The sequence below is a fragment of the Lithobates pipiens genome, unplaced genomic scaffold (assembly GCF_037356315.1).
Source record: "Lithobates pipiens isolate NorthernLeopardFrog02 unplaced genomic scaffold, aLitPip1_a1.2 Scaffold_3, whole genome shotgun sequence".
NCBI lineage: Eukaryota > Metazoa > Chordata > Amphibia > Anura > Ranidae > Lithobates > Lithobates pipiens.
The window spans coordinates 233,302,035-233,326,100 of record NW_027507790.1 but is presented as its reverse complement, the minus strand read 5'-3'; the positions used below and the strand labels follow the sequence as shown (position 1 = coordinate 233,326,100).

General features: G+C 41.2%; 1 protein-coding gene across 2 annotated transcripts in view; it reads right to left on the bottom strand.

Annotated features, from left to right (window-relative positions):
- NPR3 (natriuretic peptide receptor 3) overlaps positions 1 to 20,344 on the bottom strand; it is a 154,057-nt gene extending 133,713 nt beyond the window's left edge. Inside the window, exon 1 of one of the 2 annotated variants that reach the window (XM_077462893.1) lies at positions 19,370 to 20,344. In XM_077462893.1, the coding sequence (XP_077319019.1) occupies positions 19,370 to 20,045 (676 nt within the window). In that variant the 5' untranslated portion in view covers positions 20,046 to 20,344. The remainder of the gene's footprint in view (positions 1 to 19,369) is intronic. The other variant, XM_077462892.1, reaches the window with a different exon arrangement.
- Between the last annotated feature and the right edge of the window lie 3,722 nt (positions 20,345 to 24,066).

Sequence of the window (24,066 nt, the reverse complement as noted above, 5' to 3'; positions counted from 1 at the left end):
CTAATACATTCCAATTTCAGAATTCTCCACACAGCACATGCAATGAGGGGGAGGCACTGTACCCCACACATTGTAAAAGATTGGAAACATTGTTAGGTTCTCTAACTTTGCTGTAGCGGTGATCGTAAGCTCTTGTGATGGGGAAGAGATTGAGTGCAGTTCTGCTGGGGGGGCGGTCCCCGTTTCCAGGAGGAGGAGGACTACCATTGGCCACTGCTAAAGCCAATCATAGTCTTGCTAGCCCCATCCACCATATGGAGGAAGATGACCCGATTGGTTGCCACTACCAATCTCAGAAAGAAGGGATTTCACTGTGATTGGGAAAACCACAATCAAGTTACAGTTGTGGAATTACTGTTGAGCGTCTGGGTACTAGGTTGAAATTATTCCTGAACCTTTGCGTCACTTACTACTGAACCCCGCCACTCTGTGATCTTTAAGTCACAGCCAGTATTCAGTGCAATGAAAATCACACCCAACTTTTGCAGCAGGGTAGACTGCCACACTTTTTCTCAGCTGCAGGGGCCCAAATTATTATCCTGAACACAGGTCCACTGCTTTCAGAAAATGCCCCTGACCTGAGCTCATCATTGAGCATCCATTCCAGATGCTTGTATGTGACATCACATACATCACATACAAGCTCGTGGGTGCCCGTGGGCTGGATGCAAGAGGTGGATTAGCAGGATGAGTGTGCCAGGACAGGTAGATGCGTCTCATCTCTGCTTCCTTCCACCTCTCTGCATATCATAGATGAGAAGAGGATACAGAAGTGGAGCAGATGAGCAGGAGGGTACAGTGGTGGGGCAGATATGCAGGGAGGTACAGTGGTGGAAGAGATGAGAAGGGAATTCAGCAGTGGGACAGAAGAGTAGGGGGGTAGAACAGTCGGGCTGATGTGAAAGGAAGAGTATAAGTTTGACAGATGTGCAGGAGGTACATTGGTGGGGCAGATGAGAAAGCGGGTTACAGTGGTGGGGCAGACGAGCGGATGGGTTCAGTGTTAGGACAGATGAGAAGGTGATTCAGTAGTGAGACAGAAGAGCATGGGGGTACGGCGGTGGAGCAGATGTGCAGGGAGGTACAGTGGTTAGGCAGATGAGAAAAGGGGTACATTGATGGGGGAAGATGAGCAGGGGGGTAACGGGGTACAGTGGTGAGACAGATGTGCAGGAGGTACAGTGGTAGGAGGGATGAGAAGGGGGTTCAGCGGTGGGACAGAAAAGAAGGGGGTATAGTAATGGGGCAGATGAGCAGGGGTTTATAGTGGTGGGACAGCTGAGCAGGGGGGATTCAGTGTTGGGCCAGATGAGAAGGGGGTTACAGTGGTGAGAAAGATGAGCAGCGGTGGGGCAGATGTGTAAGAAGGTGCATTGGTGGGACAGATGAGCAGGGAGTTACAGTGGTTGGGCAGAAGAGTAGAGGGTACAGAGTACAGAGGTGGAGCAGATGTATAGGGGGTACAGTGGTGGGGCAGAGGAGAAAGGAGGTACATAGATGGAACACATAAGCACGAGGGTTACAGTAATGGGTTAGATGAGCAGGGGGGTTCAGTGTTGGGCCAGATGAGAAGGGGTTTACAGTGGTGGGATAGATGAGCAGGGAGGTTCAGCATTGGGGAAGATAAAAAGGGGGTTCAGTGGTGGGACAGAGGAGCAGGGGGTACATCGGTGGGGCAGATGTGAAAAGAGGTGCATTGGTGGGACAGATGAGCAGGGGGTTACAGTGATTGGGCAAAGGAAAAGGGGATACAGAGGTGTGGCAGATGTATAGGGAGGTAGAGTGGTGGGGCAGAGGAGAAAAGAAGGTACATTGGAGGGACAACTGAGCAGGGGGTTACAGCAGGGAGGCAGAGGAGCGGGGGGTACAAAGGTGGGACAGATGTGCAGAGAGAAAGGAGGTACATTGGTGGAAAACATGAGCACAGGGTTACATTGGTGGGGCAGAAGAGCAGGGGGAACAGAGGTGGGACAGATGTGCAGGAGGTACAGTGGTGGGGCAGATGAGAAAGGGGGTTACAGTGGTGGGGCAGATGAGCAGATAGGTTCAGTGTTAGGACAGATGAAAAGATGTTTCAGCTGTGAGACAGAAGAGCATGGGGCTAAGGCAGTGGAGCAGATGTGCAGGGAGGTACAGTGGTGGGGCAGATGAGAAAGGGGTTACAGTGGTGGGACAGAAGAGCAGGGTGGTACAGTGGTGGGGCAGATGTACAGGGAGTTACAGTGCTGGGACAGATGAGAAAGGGGTTACAGTGCTGGGACAGATGAGAAAGGGGTTACAGTGGTGGGACAGATGTTCCGGGGGGGGTTACAGTGGTGGGGCAGATGAGCAGGGGGTTACAGTGGTGAAGCAGATTTGCAGGGAGGACAATGATCTGAGATGTGAAGGTGCAGATATTGGGGCTGATCTGAGGCATGAGAGTGCAGGATGTTAATTTCTCATTACTACTGAAGTAGTTTACAGCATTTACTTTATAAAAAATCCTTTTCGTGATTGAGAATGTGAAGTTGAAATGTTTTTGTTAGAAAATCGGCACACTGTGCTCAAAAGGTTGCCTACCCCTGATATATAGCTTTGGGTGTTTAGATACACTCCATTCTTTATTTCTTTTTTTGTTAACTCTATACAACCTATGGTTAAGTAAACACACAAATATTATGTAAATAGTAGATATCATTTTTAGTGGGGGTTCCCTGAAACCTAAAGCCTTGTACACACGATTGGGCTGTTGGAAAAGCGACAGACTTTTGTCCGAAGGGCGCGTGAACTTGTCTTGCATACAAACAGTACACTGTCGGCCAACAAACACGAATGTAGCGACGTACTACTTGGAATTTCACCTCTTGAGTGCCACCCTTTGGGCAACTTCTGCTAATGTCGTGTTTGGTGAGCACTGATTCCGAGCATGTGTGTTTGTACTTTGGACTTTTGTGTGACGGGCTTGTGTACACACAATACGAAAATCTGAGAACAGACCATTGTCCGCCGAAAATTTACTAGCCTGCTAACCAACATTTGTTGGCAGAAAGTTGGCCAACAATTGTCTGATGGAGGGTACTAACGGTCGGATTTTAGGCAAACAGTCTGTCATCACACAATTTTTGAAATAGAAATATAACTGCGCAACCCTTAAAAAAAACAATGAAAAAGCAGCTACATCAGAATGTGACAAATATTCGAATAAAATGCTGAAAAAAATGTAGTGCTAAAAACTTTTTTTTTTTAAACATATGATATTATATGCTCAAACATTAAAGTCCCAATCAATGAAATAAGTGTGAGAATAGGATAAGAACATATAGAAAATAGTTCTATAGCCACAATCCTAAAGAAAATTCATAATATAAGTGGCAGTCCAACTGTGAAATAATGGTCTCCTGATGAAAAATGAATCCAAAACAGGTGAATCCTTATAGTAAGAAGAGGTTTATGCACTCTTACCGAAATGGATGGATCCAAATGTCATACGACATCAAATCAAACGAGCATAAATATCCCAATGGATGTATTCTCCCACGTGGAACCAGGAATCAGGAACTCAGTGGCGTCTCTTCTCTACTGGAAAGGTCTACATGGTATCCAACAAACCTGGGGAATCTTAATCCGCCAATGATGAAGCCCACACTCATCCAATCATAACATATGGAAAAATAGGGAATACTCCAATAGTGCAGGTCAAAATAATTATTGGTTTATTAAACCGACAAGTAAAATATATTATTATTATTTTTTTTTTTTTAAGTGATCACATACAAATAAAAAAGCAATGTGGAGAGCGATAAGCCTTTCCCAATGCGTTTCGTCCCAATCGGATATCTACTTGTCGGTTTGATAAACCAATAATTTTTTTGACCTGCACTATTGGAGTATGCCCTCTTTTTCCATATGTTATGATTGGATGAGAGTGGTCGGTGTCGTATGACATAAACCTCTTCTTACTATAAGGATTCACCTGTTTTGGATTCATTTTCCATCAGGAGACCATTATTTCACACTTTCATTGATTGAGACTTTAATGTTTCAGCATATAACATCATATGTTTTAAAAAACGAGGCTTAAACCATTTCAAGGGTTCCTCTATGAGAGAAAGATTGAGAAAAGCTGACGTTGAAGGAGTTTTCTGAATCCTCTCAACAGCCCATGTACATTTCTTCCCTTATAGTTCATGTGCACTGCACTGAAAATCAACATTTTACTCTAAAATATGCATACGCAAGTGTTTTCCTTCTCCACCCACTTCAGATGCAAATTATACCTAACAATATCGCCGGGAACAATGTGCTATTGAGTCTGAAATGGAAGGTCAAGGACACTGTTTTCTGTGCTGGGATTGTTGTGCAGCGATATTAGCGGAGGCGCGGCTGAGTCAGATATGAGGATCAATGGGAATTTAATGTCCACTGTGCTTCTAAACAGAGACAGAGGAACAATTATATTTCCAGGGACACCATAGTGCTAAATAGGTTCACAAAAAGTCATCATAAAGGCAATTTTTTTATCTGTTTTCACGAACGAGTGCACTATTGATTTCACTCTAGCACAACCATTCAATGAGCCAGCACACTCTTCCTGGTATATATTATAAGGACCTGGGGTGAGTGGCATGGTTTTGGTAAAACTGATTTGCCAATTATGCTCATTGAGCTACTTAGGAGAAATAATGTGTGGAAAAAATAAAAATAAAAGTGTACACTTTTTTCTTTATTTAGAGGGTAATTTAATTTATTTCATTTAGGTGCAGGGCTTTTTTTCAGTGGGAACCTGTGGCTCAGACCCTTTGGTGCCTGCTCACCACAATCACTTGTAAACACAGAAGTCTGGTTTCTGTGTTTACAAGTGACAGTTCTGCCTTCTGTGTGTAACCCCCATGAACTCTGCACTCTGTATGTAATGCAATCCTGATATTTAATGCCCCTTTAAGACCCTCTTATTGTTTGTGGAATATGATCACACTCATTATTTGATGTGATTTGGAGGGTGTGTGTGTGGGGGGGGGTTGGGGGGTTGTGCTTGAGTTCCAGCACCTATTGTTTGAGAAAAAAGTCCTGTTTAGGTATATATATTTATAAAGCAGTGAATCTGACATTCACCAGACATTCACTACAGGTTAATCCTCTTGGTACATGTGTTTTAACCACTTCAGCCCTGGAAGATTTTCCCCCTTAACGACCAGCCCATTTTTTGCGATACGGCACTGCGTTGCTTTAACTGACAATTGCACGGTTATACGGCGCTGTACTCAAAGAAAATTGATGTCCTTTTTTACCCACAGATAGAGCTTTCTTTTGGTGGTATTTGATCACCTCTGCAGTTTTTATTTTTTGCACTATAAACAAAAAAAAGACAGAAAATTTTGGAAAAAAAAACAAAAAAGATTTTTTACTTTTTGCTATAATATCCAAAAAAGAAATCTTCATCAGTTTAGGCCAATATGTATTCTACTACATATTTTTGGTAAAAATAAAAATCACAATAAACGTATATTGATTGGTATGTGCAAAAGTTATAGCATATACAAAATAGGGGATAGATTTAGGGCATTTTTTTTTTACTAGTAATGGCGGTGATCAGCTTTTTTTTTTTAGCAGAACTGCAACATTGCGGCGGACAGATCGGACACTTTTTTGAACCAGTGACATTTATACAGCAAACAGTGCTATAAAAATGCACTGATCACTGTATAAATGGCACTGGCAGGGAAGGGGTTAACACTAGTGGTGATCAAGGGGTTAAATGTGTTCCCTAGGAAGTGTTTCTAACTGTGGGGGAAGGGGGCTGACTTGGTGTACAGATAGATTGCGGTTCGTGATCACTAGGAACAGTCAATCTCTCTCTACTCCCCTGTCAGAATGGGGATCTTTTTGTTTACATTGACAGATCCCCATTCTGGCTCTCTGTGGCGCGAACACGGGTGGCCGGGGAACATCAGCTCCCCCGCCGTGCAGCGGGTGAGCCTGCTATAACTGTTAAAGGGACCGCCATACCAGTACGGCAATTCGCAGGAATGAGCCGACCTGCTGCCGTATAATGATGGCGGCTGGTCGGCAAGCGGTTAAACAGGGTACTTTCCTGTGTTCCCACTGAAAAAAAAACCCTTGTTTTAAATGACATTAATTGATTCATCACCAGTAAATGGTGAAAATCACATTAAGGCCACATGCACACTGTATTCTTTTAAATGCCTTTTCTCCCACTGGAGAAAAGCAGCAGAAAAAATGCAGTAAAAGCTGAGTCTTTGCATGCGCGTTTATGCACGATCACGCATTTGGTGTTAATGCATTTTATTGGTCAGAATATTAATTTATTCTGCGCACTGGAATGTATTCACGCACCTAGCATTAATGCACATTTACGTTTTTCTGTATTTGTACTTGATTGTCATTTGTATACTGTCCCGTTAAATTTTTATTTTCCTTTTTTTCCCCTTTAATTATTACAAAAAAAAAAAAACAGTGAAACTAATAAGGACACCTTTTTGGCAAAAGAATGGGTTCAGGGGTCCAGCACAGTTAAAAAAAAAAACATCCATAAGATTCAGGAGCCATATAAAAAAAACATTCAGAACTTTCCCTATTTGCAAGATAATTATGAACTTAAAAAACAAAAATAAAAAAAAACCTTTGGGCTATCCATACAAACTCATAAAAAACACCTTCAAATTGTTGTAAACCCCATATATAAAATTTGACCTAAGCGCATATATCTGTAGTGTTTGCTTATCTCTCTCCAAAGCTCTAAGTGCTGTGTCTTTCTGGTGCTCCCTTCCTCTGTTATCAGTGAAGTCACTCCTGACAAGTTCTCTGACACATGAGATAACAGTAGCTGAAAATTTGTGTTGGGGAGTGAGCTTAGAGGTAGATAAGCAGAGAGCTTGTATATTTAGACTACAGCTCTGCACATTCCTTCCTTCCTCTGCCTATGTGGAGTGGGGGGGTGTCCCTTTACTCTAATCAGCTCTCACACAGTGTAAGCCCAGACTTCCCACCCACTGCTGGAAGAGGAAACAAGATTTCTCATACGATCTGCACTTACCAAAGAGTGTAGAAAGGGAAAGACAGCATATATACATATAAAACGTATGTAGGGAGAATTTTTTTTATCCCTGTGTATTACCTGATGCTATTCACTTCAATGGGTATAGGTGAGGGTTTACAACCACTTTAAAATCAAATTCTGGACTAAATTATATATATTTTTAAAAGGGTCCTTGCAAAATTCAACTTCAATTCAGCACCGTTATTCACCTTCCCCAATCACTCCAATGCATTTCACTAATTTTGGAGGAGTCATTTTGCCTAAGTAGCCCAATGAGAGTTGAGAGTTTAAACTCCTGTGAAATTTAACCTCCCTGGCGGTACGATTATTTCAGATTTTAGGTGCTGAAAGCGGTACCATTATTTTGCATGGAAATTTGGTGTTTTATATTGTAGGCCTGTAATTCTTAGAAATAATTCACTTAAATTTGTCCAAACAAGAGTCTATTAGACATCCCGGGTATGATCAAATTTGAAATATGAAATCATAAATTAATATATATATATATATATATATATATATATATATATATATATATATATATATATATATATATATATTAATTTATGATTTCATATTTCAAATTTGATCATATATATAATAACTATAAATAATAATATAATAATAATAAACATTATTCAATAATGTAATCAAATCAAAAACACAGAAATATGCTGAGTTGCAGAATTGTCGCTGTCATTGCTTTTAGTGATTGATGACGAATTTCCCCACAAATTACTATCGCTCAATTCTGCGAGTGATTGTAATTTATTATCACTGTTATCTAGCTGGTCTATAACGACTTTTGATGTAAACGGACATTTTTTGGTTGCTATGGACAATCTCCAGTTTCCAGGCATAAAGAACAGTATTTATAATATAAAACTGTATGCAGGGCACTGGACAAACCACTAGGGACAAAGGGGATGTGTAATTATTTGATACAGTACTGTAATCTGTAAGATTACAGTATACTGTATCTATACTGTGTATTTTACTTCTTGAATTTGGAGCGGAACACCGTCCCCATGCGTCGCAACACTCGCAGGGAATGGAGCTCGGCACTGTGACAGATCGAGCAGAGGATGGCTCGCAGATCACAGCGGGGGGACATCGCTGGATACAGGGGACAAGGTAAGTAAACCCCTCCATGGATCCAGCGATGCGGTCTCGAGTATGGCTCAGGAATACCGCTTATGGTATTTAAATCTTACCCCGAGCCAGACTCAGGAATACCGCCAGGGAGGCTACAGGACAGTGAAATTCATAATGTAAAGGCAAAGTCAATTTTGCCCAAATCACTCCAAAAACATCCTTTATGTTCAGATTGAAGGTCCACCTTTCTCCAGGAACTGCCGTTTGGTGAAAATCAGGGCCTGCATTGACAACCTAATCATTTATTATTTTAATAATAATAATCTATTTTTTATTATCTTGATTAATAATCATAGTAAAATTCTAGCCTAGTAATGGGAATTTCACTATGCTCCCATTCAGTCACGTACAGCACTTTTCAACAACGATGACCCAACAGCATAATATGCTCTCCAGGAAACACAAATCAGTGCTGCTACATGTAGGTCAAGGATGTCCAGGAGTCATTGCCCTCTATGTGTATCACTAGTAACATAATTTACATCTACACCACATTTAAATTAATCTTAAAAGACAAAATATAATAATATTTGGCCAACCATATTTTTTGTTACTTTGTACTGTTTCCAAGTTTAAAGTCATGCTTTTATTTTATTTTTTTGCGTAAAATTCCACTATAGTGAAACGTATTGTATTCTGGGAAATTGTATGTGGTTAATTGTAATTATAATATTCAGAATGTGAACTTTTTTTTTCTATTTGACATGCCTTTTTAAATGTTTTTCTCTACATGTAAATGGAGACTAAGCTGTACAGGAAAAGTAAAAGGTTCCAAAAGTTGGGACAAACCATTTTTAAATGCCTGGGGTGCTTACAATTGTCAGATTTTTTCCCCATATGTATTAAACCTTTTATCCAAACTAAAAAAAAATGGTTCTGTAGCTGTAACCAACCAGGTTACCCAAGCCATGACCCATGGTAAAATTGAGGTGACCATATTGGTTAAGATTCCACAGCAACCTTGGGTGAACCACTTCCATCCACCAAACTTTGACCCCTTGGCCTTGGAACCAAAATTTCCCAAATTCCGATATAATGGACAGATGTTCTCTCTTCTCATTTGCTAGGCAGTGGCATTGAGTAAAATAAGTAACAAGTGGTGATAAAACAGTGGAAGGGGGAGGATTAGAGTGAGGATAGAACCATCCTATTACATGCCCAATTCCACACCAAAAATAAAAGTTGTTCCTACATACAATTTCCTGTGAGAGAATGATTACATCACTACCCCCAGACAGCAGCACCACCTTCATCACTTCCTAATGCTGAAGAGAAGTAATAGAACAAATAGCATATTGATAGTATAGTACTGATAATGCAAAAGCTAAAACGGATTTGCTGGTGTGCATACACGTCCTATATTTAAAGTGAAAATTTAAGGTGTTTACTTAAGAAGGAATTTTTTTTTATTCACCGCCAAATCCTTTTCTCTGCATTCATTGAAGGACACATCTAGATCTTTAATCCTACTCCTGCAGGTGGCACTATAACCCATCGATCAAGGTCTAAAGATCCAGCGGTGTTCTTCAATGAATGGAAGAGAAAGAAAAACTTTGTTCACAAAAATTAGGTCGATTTTTTGTCTTTTATTGAAATCAACCCATCTTTGAATGCCCTACATTCAACCAGTTATAGTGATATTAAAGGCAATTTAAAGAAAAAACTTGAGCCTTTACAACCAATTTAAGCAGAGAAGAGAACATGATACAAGCATGTAAGCGGGTGCTTACAAGTATTTTGTGGTTTGGTAGGTAATTTGTTCAGGCTGCCCAGGTGGGAAGAGGTTAAAGTGGAGTTCCACCCAGTTAAACGTCAGCAGCTACAAAAAATGTAGCTGCTGACTTTTAAGAATCAGACACTCACCTGTTCCACGGTCGAGTGATGCGGGCACACAAAGCCCCACTACCCCCCCCCCTCCTCTCCCCGGTGCCGGCATTCTAACTGTGGGCGCCCGGCTGTGGCTTCACAGCTGGGTACGCACTGCACACGTGCGAGCCGCGCTGCACCCTCTGAATGGCCGGGCAATCTTCTGGGACCAGTCATGTGTCCCAGACGATTGCAGGGAGTGAGGGAGGAGAGGTGATCTTCCTTCCGGCGCCGCAGCGTCAGGGGGGGAAGTGGGAGCTGGGTGCCTCTTAAAACACATGCCAAATGTGGCATGTCAGGGGGTCACACTTAAAGCAGAAGTTACATTTTTGGGTGTAACTCCGCTTTAAGCAGAGCTCTGTATTTGGCTGGGCATGTCTGGGTTCTGCCCTCCCCTTTTGCAGTTAATAAAAAGGAGAAATGCTCTACTTAGAGGACTGCCACATTTATGAACTCTTACCTTGGGAAGGTATGCACTGGGCAGCCAATATTAACACAGACTGGGTGGACAGTTCCTGTTTGTTCTTTACATGGTTGGATTGTACTGCAGAGAAAGTTCAACAATTGTTCCATGCTTGGTTTGAACTTACTACTACTACTGCATGGTGGTAAATGGTGTTGCCTGTTTCATACACGTGGGGTGAAAATGAGGACATGTAGTTACTAAGGGCAACAAACACAAGGGAATGAGATGGCAGCCAGAAAGCAGAAGGACAGTACCAATAGGGGTGACGGGTTCTCTGTATAGCAAGGGGATCAGTTCATGATTCCCTCCCTAGAAGCCAGTGCCTTAGCATCTGGGACCAAATCTGTGTGGTGGAGATCTCCAGGACCTAGGCGCAGGTACGGGAGAAGTTACAGATATTTGTTGTGCACGCCAGAGGTTCACGATGGTTCCATCAGTGGGAGTGAGGTGATAGGAAAACTGGACTGGTGGAACGGGGCACAAGCTCAGCGGTGTTCCCTTCTAAATGCTACATTCTGGAAAGCAAGAAATAAACACATATGTGGTGGCCTCAATATGGTATAGAATCTTACCAGAGGATGGATCTTCCCTATTTATGTAAATCAAGGCCAAAAAAACAAAAACAAAAAATGGGACTTTAGATATGCCTCCAGTAGTAAACCCAATTCAATTAAAAGAATTATCATCCAATTTTATTAACTCATATATTAAAAACAATCGTGGCCCGTACAAATTGATATTAAAAACAAATCATTAAGGACTTAATAACTGTAAAGGATTTATCCCCTTAATGACCAGGCCATTTTTTGCGATACGGCACTGCATAACTGACAATTGCACAGTCATGTGACACTGTACCCAAACAAAATGTCCCTTTTTTCCCCACAAATAGAGCTTTCTTTTGGTAGTATTTGATCACCTCTGTGGTTTTTATTTTTTGCGCTATAAACAAAAAAAGACCAACAATTTTGAAAACTTTTACTTTCTGCTATAATAAATATCTAAAATTTTTTTTGGGTAAAAATATAAAATAAGAAATCGCAATAAGCGTATATTGATTGGTTTGCACAAAAGTTATAGCGTCTACAAAATAGGGAATAGATTTATAGTATTTTTATTATTATTTGTTTTTTTTACTAGTAATGGCAGTGATCAATGATTTTTAGCGGGACTGCGACATTGCAACAGACAGATCAGACACTTTTGTCACTTTTTTTGGGACCAGTAATATTTATACAGCGATTAGTGCTATAAAAATGCACTGATTACTGTATAAATCACACCGGCAGAGAAGGGGTTATCACTAATGGTGATCAAGAGGTTAAGTGTGTTCCCTGGGAGGTGTTTCTAACTGTGGGGAGAGTGTACTGACTGGAAGAGGAGAGAGATCGCTGTACCTGATCACTAGGAACAGACAACCTCTCTCAACTCCCCTGTCAGAACGGGGATCTATTTGTTTACATTGACAGATCCCCATTCTGGCTCTGTGTGGAGCGATTGCAGGTAGCCGGCGGCTGTCGCATATGACGGTCACGTGCATCAGCTCTAGCGCCGGGTGCACGCCCACTGTATCTATTGCATGAAGTGACGTACAGCTATGGCGATTCGCACAATAGAGCCAACCTACCGCAGTATGACGACGGCTGATCGGCAAGTGGTTAATAAGCATTTGAGGTCATAATCACACAAACAAACAACCAGTCCCAGGACATTTCAGTTAGAGTGTCAATATGGTTGCTGTGATAGGGTCAATGCATTTCGCTGGAACCATCGCTTCTTCAGGACATCATACATTTTCCCATGTGATTACAGTGCCACATAAGCTCAAGAATAGCTTAGAAGGTGTAATCCACATAAGAGAAAGAGTAGGTTATAGAGTCCAAATCAAGCCCTGGGTGGCCTGTAGGGGAATGCAGGACCAAAAAGGCAATTATAAGGGGCATCCAGAGGGTTCTTAGCAGAAATTCCCTCTCCAAATGGCATTTAAAAATTGCCTGGGGCAGAAGTATTAAGCCTATGGGTGAACATCAACATCACGAACCAGATGATCGAGCCACATAGCATTCTCCATCTACAGTAAGATCTATTTGTATGTGTCACAATTGTGTTTTAATATATGAATAAAATTTGATGATATTTATTTTAATTGAGTTGAGTTTACTACTGGAGGCATATGTATAGTCACATTTTGTTTTGTTCTTGATTGTGGGAGGCAAGGTGTGCGTTATCATGGGACATAGTGGTTCACAGTATGGAGCCACAAGTACTGTACAGCTGCACCAGGTATACGGCTCACTTATAAGTATAAGGTGCTGCCTTAAGGTTGCGTTAATATGAATGTGACCCCTGCCTGGTCCCGGGCATTAGTGAGTGTGCACTCGGAGCGAGGAGGCCACATGTGTAGGGCGCTTTGGTCCCATCCACAACTTGCTGTAGTTGGCAGGATAAGCCCCCCAATTTAGGTGCAGTAGTATAATAGTTACCTGACTTCTGGACTGTAAATAAGCAAAAATTCAATGGGATTGGATTTTTAACTCATGCTCTTCCCAAGTAGCATCACTTGTGAAACAGAATTCTACTCTTCCTGATCTGTATAGGACACATCAGCTAGTATATTCTGGCAAGCCCAATGCATTTTCACACCCACTGCTGTTTGACATGTTAGTTGCATGCACACTACTGAAAATGGCATCTGGAAGTTGAAGTTGGTTGCGGTGCTGAATTTAACTTTGCAGCCAATGACATCATTACCTAAAAAGCATACACCTTATTTTGTTAATGCTGATCTGTATAGTACATTCCGTAGCAGCTAATGTACTCTAGAAAACGAAATGCATATGCATGCCCCCTGCTGTTTGGCAGAAGAAGTGTAAAATATTGACTGCATGTATGCAACTGACATTGACTTCTGAAAGTTCAAGCTTGTTCTAAGGCTTTGGGGTCAATGACACTATCACCTCGAAGAAGCTTGAAAGACGTTCTCCTGAGATCAGTATCAGCGTATGGCTGGGATTCTACAGATCCCTTCTTGGGCAGAGAGGCATGAAGGCCGACTGGACACTAGGCGATGTGTTATTAAAAATTCAATTGATTCTCTTGAAATAATCCTACCATATGGAACTGAACATGAAAGTAAAAAGAACATAGACCGGCTTATATAATAGGGTAGAGAGCAAAGTGCAAAAACCCACAGCAATCAATCAGATTTCAGACTACAGTGGGCAGGCTAAAGAAACATGAACTCTTCTTGGTCACTGTGATCTTTCTCTAATGAAGCTTGGACATTGTTCTGAGCCTTACTGAAGAACAAAAATCCGGTATTCAAAAGCATTGTTTATACAGACACAGACATAAAAGACTTCAGTATATAGATAGATGATGGTAACCATTCTGGATGATGGTGCACATGTGTGGAAATATAGGCATGCAGTCATCAAGTCAAATAACTGGTAAGTTGCAATATATTCAATATTTTTGTTTTTGGGTTCAAATATGCTTTAACTAAAAGATCAGACCATAATGGACAAATTGTCAACTGGGCTAGCTGGAAAATTGTGTCTATTGATTGAGAAGTCTTCAGACTTTAGAGCTTTTATCAGAATGATGCAAAAACATAAATAGAGGAGGAATAATTCATCATAATTTTGCTTTGCGCTGTACATATAGAGTTCACAAAGACTGTGGACCACTGACCAGGAACAATGTGCAGATAAGGAAAGCCAGACATCTTTATCCGGATCTTTGTTCCAAGCAAGAGAGTCTGTATACTAAGGTCGGTCATACATGGGGTGAATTTTTGCAAAATAATTTGTTTTCTAAGCAATGATGGGAGAATCGTACAAGAAATATAATCAAAAAAGAAAGTGCAAGAAAAGAAAATTCCTGGAAAGAAAAGAAGATACCCAGTCACGAATATTCTTTTCTGAAATTGAAGGCTTGGTTAGTCAAATTTCAAAATCAATGGTGGCACCATTGGATCACAAATTGCACGCAATTTCTGATTTTCAAATGAAAATTTGTTTGGATTTCAACCCATGTATGGCGTGCTTAAGACCTTTTCATCTCTTATCTAAGGATCAGAATCCAGTGCCCACTCCCTCCAAATTTTAAAAGTGGAAGTAAACTCCCTTGGTTGATTTTTACCTAGAGGTAAGCCTATAATAAGGCTTACCTCTAGGTACAGTAAATATCTTGTAAATGTGCAGCGTTTGGGAGATATTTACTTGTGAAGCCACAGGTGATGTCTCTGGCACATGCGCTGTGAAGGAACGGCCTGGCATAGCCGTGCCGTTCCTTCAGAGTCCTTTGTCGTTAACAGCGGTTCACGCACGCATGCGTGGGAGTGACACCATCGCAGCTTGTCTGGGGGTTTACTACCGCTTTAAGGTCTGTCTGTGTGCCCACTGGGGAGACTCACTTGTCTGTTTGTACTGGTGACTACTGTCACAGAGAAAGAGAAAATGAGAAGAAATTCAACATTTTAGAATTGTCCACAGAACAAAAATTAGGGGAAATTATCTGAGGACCCCTGTTCTGGGGACATACAGTATGTTTAAGAAGAGAATTTCCCTCACTTTGGGAATGTAGTCCGGATTCCTGGGACATAAAGTGAAGGGAAATCACCTTTAGTACAGTGACGGCAAAAAATATCAATCTGGGGAGGGTTTTAACCCTTCCCTACTCTATCCAAAACAAAAAAGAATGATTTGGCTATACATAGACTTTAAAGTGGAATGCTGATCTAAATAGAAACCCTTCTATCACTTCTATCAGTAGGTATGTTTAGATCCAAATTATAACCTAATAATAATAATAATTATGTTTCATTTCTGAAGCTGGCAATGCTGTTAATATTAAAATGTGTTAATCTCCAAAACCAAACATATATAAAAATGTCCTACCTGCGCCAGCCCTGCTTTCACTAGAGTTCAGTGGGAAACACGCATGTCTACCCCCATTTTTGCCTCCTTCACCTGTACTGACCCATGAATTTTATCTTGTCCTTTTGGATAACGAAAGTAGGCTTTTTTTTTGCTCCCGATTCAGACACGCGGAGCAGTGCCAACAAAAGGGCTTCATTTTCTATTTCTTTTATGAGTAGGGCATCAACCATCAGATGAGCCCAGTATACTGAAATTCTATTTTGATAGAAACGGTTGTTGAGATCTCTCTAACAAAGCGTGTGAGAGCATTAAAAAGGACATGTTTACAACCTGCTTTATACATTGGACTGGGCAGCCTTGTCCAACACAATCCCACAGCATTGACAAGGTAATTTTCCTGCAGTGGTGTGGAATACTTTTTTTTTCCCGCAGCATGTTGCGATGCAGTGCACATCACTGCAACCCCCTATGATGAATATATAAATGATTGAAATGTAATTTTGTAACATTTCAATAAAGTTGAAAAAAAGGAAAATATAAACAATGCATAGGCATGGCTCCCCTTGCAGCGCACACCAGTTCCATAACACAGCCACTGGTATAAAGGAGCCCTAAATGGCCCTCATATAGAGGAACCTCTACCTTTGTACTGATTGTGTGTGCTAAAAAAAAAAACATACCTGATGTAGCTGACTAACACAGGTAACAAGACCTGGCAATGCCTGCATATGCTCTTTGTTGGCACAGGAATGCATAAACATAAATACATGTACAAACACACTGCCAAACTATGGAATCTACAGGAGTCTGACTAGGTGTTAAAATGAAATTACAGTTTCTCCAATTTTACTCCAGCCTCCTATCTTGTATAACTCAGGTTAACACATAACTCTATTGAGCCTTCTCCTTGGGCAACCCCGCGCAGAGGTGACAAGCAGTACTGAATATCCCACTGTACTGTGCCTGCATTCCCATGCTTGTAATTCCTCAACTAGCCCTGGTATCGGGTCAGCTGGCTGAGAACTAAGTACATGGTATAGGTTTCTGGAGCGCACATAATGAAGACATGGAAAATGCCTGTTGCTGAATGCCAAGCACGTGCAGCTGCCAAGCCTGCAAGAGTTAACATGGCATGACGGCGGGAGGCTGTGTACAGATCTAATCTAAAGCAGTGCATATGCTAGGGGCTGTTTTTATGAACACAGTGCAAAGAGTCAGAATGTGCCTTAGGTTGCTCATACACATACAGATCAAACTCCTGAAGTCTTGTTGCTGGCTATGGGTAGCCCAAAATGTTGCAGATGCCCACGGTGGTGGCAAAAATACAGACGGATAATATAGGTGATGATTGCTCATATTATTTGTATGATGATGCAAGTAACTGTATGAGAACCATTGATATGTACAGATGCAATCCTCATGAGTGATATCTGTTGACCTTCAAGGTTTACATCACAGGCAAGAACCATTTATCAGTTGCAAAGATTATTAAAAACCTTTGCTAATGATTGGTGCGTGTATGCCCAACTTAAACATTCAATCTCATATTAGTCTGTTGAGAGCTGTGGGTTCCTTCATGGCATTTACATTCTGTTAGAAGGAAAGGCTCATTATTTGGAAGCTGGCTTTCCCTGCTTCCTTGGCACAGTCCCTGGCTTTGTCCCCAGAAAGGCTTCCAATCATACCAACAACACAATGACATCTCTCATCTGTCTGTTATTGCTTAACTATATATTTATTTATTGCAAGCAGTAAAAAAACTAAGATGATTTCAATATCAAATTAAATTATACTTAGAGATATTGGGTACAAAGACAAGAAGAAAATTCAACAGATTGTTAAAGAGTTGATGTCTCTCTGAACTGACCATAGACTGAAGATGACAATCATACACTTAGGTATGATAGGATCCAACAGTCATAAATAATGCTTTTTGGCCAAGTAACCCATGTATAACTGTGAAAGAAGAAGAGGACACTAACAGCACCGGATAGTCTCACGGAGAACATTCTTTTTAGAACCTTTTTGTTCAATTGCTCCCCCAAGAATAGTGGCATTATCTGCTCTTGTGGCAGGCATGAGACTGCTGTCCAATCTGGATATAAATGACTAGCGACGCTCATCTCAAGTCTATGGCCAACATTGACAACCAGTTAGGTTCTATCTTTCACTCACTGGGAAAGTGAAACGATTATTCTGATTGGTTGACATGTACAGCTGCCTCTACTGTTACTCCAAATTTCTTTGTCACAAGTTTTACACAGCAGGCCATTATGTCCTGCAGTTCCCCAAGCCCGTACTCTACAAGGTAAGCTCCTGCACAAGGGTCAAGAAGCAGAACATCTCTGGAAAGGATTTTACAATGCTAGTAGCTATGACTTAGATTACACTTAGCCAAAAAATTATCCGAAAAATATACATTTAATTCAGCCTTTCCCAACCTTTTCAACACAGAGCAACCCTTGAAAATAACTTTCTGATCTCAGGGAACCCTAAAAATGACTATATCTACAACTTATGATACATTAGTGTAATAGTCAGTGGGAAGAATGTGGTAATTGGGAAGAATTACCCCCTTACAAATAGCTAAAAAGATCAATGGTGTCAATGGGAACTTATCTGATAGGCAGACGTTAATCATGGCTCAAGGAACCCCTAGCAAGCTCTGGAGGAACCCTAGAATTCAATGGAGCCCTGGTTGAGAAACCCTGATTTAATCTATCCTACCGTCATTACAAGCCATAGACTGTCCACCGCCGCTATAGTTTATGCCCTGGATGATTAGGTTTGAGGGTTACTTAACCAAAAAATCCTATCATATGCTAAAGTGACCCATATATCTTCAGAAGACGTAAGAGCATTGACAGATAAAAGTCTGCAGAACTCAGTGGCAAAGACTTACAAGCAAGCTGGAAATTCTTTTTAACGGACTGTTCCCCATTCCTTTATGGCATGCATAAAAATAAGTGAACTGGGGGGAAAAAGTTGAGACCTCTTTAAATGTAGACAAAACAGTTAAAGATCTACTTTAATGTCCCCAGCCCTATGTTGGCCACATCACACGATATATACGTTTTTGGCACAATCATCCAATTCTTCCAGTTTATGGAGTATGTACGATTGAACTGGAGAATAGCATCTGCACCGCGTGCAATCAGGAAGATTATAGTTTTACAACCAATAATGAATTAGCCTATGCTGATTAAGCAGAGATTAGCAGAGTTGCTTCCAATTGCTCATAGAGAACAGGGAGATAATCTGACATGGACTCAACAATGGGAATACATGTGGGGTAAAGAGATTATAGAATGAGGATCTTAACAGATCAGATCCTTTTGTGTATGGCCAGATAAGATGCCCTCTGTGGTTATGATAATCAGTCAACCTGCAATCATTCAGATTACATGGAGTCCTGCAAAGTGATTTTAGTTGGCTCTCTTTACAAATTCCTTTTCTTATCTTATCTGCTTAACTTTAGTTCTCACTTTTTACATTCTAGCTACAGGAATTGGAATGGATTGTCAGGAATGAGACAATTTTATATCCACACATAGCTTTGTCTATAATAAAGTTTGTCTTCTAAGTACAGCCTCTGTCATTGTAGCTCCGATAAGACATATCAGGATGCCACAGGCAATTACAGCAATTATACACTCCCTTCAACCCACAGCCTGCTTAACAGTAATTTATAGCCCTTTCACTGTACAGTGTACCTTTATGACAGTCACAAATCTGCAAAGAGTTTTAAAGTTGTTCTACTGGTCATTGTTAGCACAGCTAATGTGTGAGAAAAGATAAGAGAAGTGTTAGGATTTACTGCTTCTCACAAAATCTACTGCAGCTGCAGGGAAAAAAAAAAAAAGATCTATCATTGCCGGACAGGGAATTTGATATCTCATTGACCTGTCTGTCTGTTAATGAGACCAGTCTATGAACTTGTCCTCCATGTCGCTGCTCACTTACCTCTTTCTTTATTCTGAATGGAGTGCACAATGTCCTCCAGATCCACATGCTTTGTCTCCTGAAAGTTATAGACAGACATGTGATAACCTTCTTCCTTAAAGGCAGTGTGGACCCCTTCCAAGGTGAAAAAGCAGTTCCGCTCTAGGTTGTCGTCACTATACAGCAGCATCGCCTTGCTCCACTTGTGGTAGCGAAACATGGCTAAGAACACCTCAGCCATCTTGGTGTAGGCAGGTGCCACTCGGACTAGGTGGGAGTACTCATCGGACTTCTGCATGAACCCCGTGGCCAGCGCCCCGGCCGAGATCATAGGGATGTTCCAGTGGGAGGCTAGCCTCGCCACCGGCGCCGCGGCGTACTCGCAAACCGGACCCAGGATGGCGTCCGGCTTCTCCTGCTTCAGCACCGTGTCCACCAGGCTAAACAGCGCCTGGTTGCCGCAGTCTGAGTCCTGATACGTGGCGTTGAACGTAAAACCTGGCAGGAGACTGGTATTCTTCTCTACGGACCTCATGGCATAGTCAATAGCAGGCTTCACCCTATTTATCGAGAACATATAGCTATCATCCTTGGGCAAAAGGACTAACATATTCATTTTTTTATCATCCTCCACGTTGCTCTTTACAACAATCACCAAAGTCACCATTAAGATGTTGAACAATAAAAAAGATGACATCTTCAAAAAAATGTAAAAAAATAAAAATTACACAAGCCTAATCCTCGAGAAAATCTTAAAACACTGCAACCTTAAAACTGAAAATTAAAAATAAGAAAATTGCTCTAAAAAAGTAACAGCTGATTTTGTTGAGTTCTTTTTCCTTTGTGTTAAGGGTTCTCTAAGGTGACACAGCCTGTCCTCCCTTCTCATTGATGGTGGGGCATCTCCTGTTTGATCTCATTGATACTCCTTGTTCCTTAGTATATCCTCTGTTTAAATAGTGTGGCAGCCAAGCCTATTACCACACATGGTGCAGTGAGGAAGATTTTTTTTTCTTCTTGAAGAGTTACTCATTAACATTCCTACGTCATTTCTCAGACAGACGCCTCTTTCTTAAAGCTGTACACACCCCAGGCAGCAACAGGGTATTGTTTAAAAGTAAAAAAAAAAAAGAAAAAAAAAAAAAAAAGAAAAGATACACACTCACACCACTTACACCCAAAGCAAAATCCCAAGCAACTATGACTTGCCAGCTGCCCTAAGTGCTGCAAGACAACCTACTTTGCACTTGCAGAATTCATGATGCATTTTATAGTTTATTAAAAGATAAAAGTGCACAGGCATATAGGAGAGGAAAAAAAAAAAAGAAATATAAAAGAAAACGCACGTGTTATCACCGTGGATTGGAATGCAGACAATCTGTACAATAATATAAAAATATGCAGGGAATTTAAAACACTTCACACAACCATTTTTTCCCTGCTGCTTATTTGCTCAGCGATTCATTGGCTCGGCGAGAGTTATTAAGCATGAACTTTGAGATGTCACTTTGCTGCGAAGAATATGCTGTTCGCTGGGTACGAGTGCTTCGTACATTCCTGCAGAAATGTGACACCACAACAAATAGATTTAAGACAAAAAAAAAAAAGGTCCCTGATCTCCGCACGACCTTATGTATTCATCTGTAGGATCAAAACTGGACCCCTGAAGCTTAGAAAACAAGCATGCATGGCTTTTCAACAGGTAGCATACTCTATCAATCTTTTAGCTTTCCCTTGAAATCAATCCATTTTATATTGCTTCTTTTTTTTTGGAAAAAATAAATGAGGGACTTTACTCACTGGGGCTGAATCGGATTCCCTGTGGATCCTGGTATGTTTCAGTTTGCTGAGTGGAATTACAGCGTGGAGTTCATAACAGCAGCCTATTAGAGTGGAACATTCTTTGGGGGTAAACTGTTTTCGCACTCTTATCTAATAAAGAAGGAATGAAGAGACATAGTGGCACTCGAGACATCACTATGTAAGATGGGGCATAGCCATAAAAAAAACAAAAAAAAACAAAAAAAAAACAAAAACAAATTGGAGAATAAAAAACCCCAAGGGGGAAATTGGAAGTAATGACAAGAAAAACACATAAATTAAAATAAAAAAATAAAAAATAAAATAAAAATTATATATATATATATATATATATATATATATATATATATATATATATATATATATATATATATATATATATATATTGTTTCCAGTGGAAGGTAAAGGTTAGCAGGGTATGAATAGTCACAGAAGGGGCTGCAGTGGAGCTGACTGAAGGGCTTGTTTCTCTGTGAATTTCACTAGCAGGTCAGAGGAGGAGCTGGGATTACAGTGTGTGCAGTCATTCCATAATTCGGGCTTCATCTCACAGGCACACTGCAGAGATCTATGGAAATCTCCATGCTCAGACGGTAGAAGGAGACGTTTTCGGGGGCAATGACCTCATGAAACGTGTATGTCATGTACAGTGAGTATAGTAGCTGGTTTATGTTGTGTTTAACTGTTTACAGTGCAAAACAGTACATCAGTCAAGTAAAGACATAAAATACACAGGGGATAAGTACTACCTGTCCCCGTCAGTGGTTAGAAATGTGTACCCGCGTGTAGGAAAGCCCATACATTAGGGTGTCCATCACATGGATATCTGCAGAAGTTGTCAGGATCTGGTAATGAATGAGAGATATTCTTGGGGTATTACAAATCGTAGCAGTCATGTAGACTGCTGGAACTAAGGGGGAAACCTATCATCTAAAGCAGATCTTTAGACCATTGGTCTATTGCTGTGTCACCCAAATTTTACTGAACTTCAACCCCCTGCAGTTTTTAGCAACATCTGCGAGAACGCATCTTACCCACCTATGCTGTGATCTTTCAGTAACATTCAGGAATGTTTTCTATTACACCAGAAAGCACATCTGTCAATACAAACTCCTAAACCATGTTCCCTGGGGTATCACTGAAAGGTGACCCTACAGTAAGCAGATTTCACCACAGGGCAGTTCTGCAACCAAGAGTCCTGCAAAAACAGCGAATGACCACCAGTGGTCCACATACTGTACTATGTACTATTGTTTCTCTGAGATAAGATCGGTACAGGATACAGATATGCATGGTAAAATAATACTTGATATGACCAAATGTATTTGTATACCTTTAGTAGATTGTTTGAGATCCCAATCCATCCCACCGCCACCACTTTTGGGGCTACAACGGCTTCCACTCTCCTATGAAGGCTGTTCACAAAATTTGGAAAAGTCCTAGTGGGAATGTGTGCCTATTAAACCGAAAGAGCATTTGTAAGGTCAGGTACTGATGTTAGATGAGATGACCTGGCTCCCAATTGGTATTCTAGTAGGGCTGAGTTTAGGGCTTTGTGCACTTCTCTCTGGCAGCTCCACATTCAACTTGTCACCCCATGGCTTTATGGAGCTGGCTTGGTGCACAGGGGCACCACCATGCTGGAATAGAAAAGGGCATTTGCATTAACAGTACCCTTTATTTGAAACAAATGCACTTAATAATATGGAGGATGCCCACATACTATTGCCTTGTACACACGGTCAGACATTCCGATAACAAAATCCATCTGGTTTTTCTGACGGATTTTGTCCTAAACTGGTGTTGCATACACAAGGTCGGACAAAGTTGTCGGAAAATCCGATCGTTCGGGTAGGGGGCGACGTTCATACGTTACGACGGGACTACGTTGAGGCTAGTAGCCAATAGCTTTGGTCTCGCTCGTAATTTGATCTGAGCATGCGTAGCACTTTGTCTGATTGGAACTCTATAAAAATGATCGGAAAAAGTCCAATCTGATTTTTTGACAGAAAATTTGAGATCCTGCTCTCAAAATTGTTTCCGTCGAAATTTCAGATGGAAAAAGTCCGATAGAGCCCACACAAGATCGGATTTTCCAACAATCTAATCCGATCGGACTGTTTCCATCGGAATTTCCGACCGTGTGTACAAGGCATTAAAGTGGTTGTAAACCCACTTTAAAAAAAAAAAAAAAACTAACACTTGCAAGACAAAGGCATAATGAGTTAGTATGAATAGCATACTAGCTCATTATGTATTACCTACCTGAAATCGAAGCCCTCGCTGCAGTGCCCGTACACAGCACCGGCCGGCGAAATCACTCCCAAGGGTTACTTCGGAGTATTACGGCTCTGGCACTGTGATTGGCCGGAGCAGCGATGATGTCACTCCCACGCGTGCACACGGGAGCCGCCGGTAATGACACACTCACTGAAGCAACAGCACATACGTGCCATTGCTTTAGTGCGCATGTGCCGATGATGTCGGCACATGCAAACAAAGGCCGATGACGTCAGCACATGCAAACAAAGGCAGATGACCTCGGCACATGCAAACAACCGTGCAGGTTTAGGAGATATCCTGGGTAGCTACAGGTAAGCCTTATTATAGGCTTACCTGTAGCAAAAAGTGGTCTGTAATGCCGCGTACACACGACTGGACTTTTCTACGGACTAGGTCCAACGGTCTTCCCGACGGACTTTTGGCAAAAGTTCAGACGGACTTTCCGATGAACGGACTTGGCCACACAGAATCACAGCAAAGTCGGACGGATTCTAACGTGATGATGTACGACCGGACTAGAATAAGGAAGTTCATAGTCAGTAGCCAATAGCTACCCTAGTGTCGGTTTTTGTCCGTCGGACTAGCATACACACAAGCGGATTTCTCGATAGGAA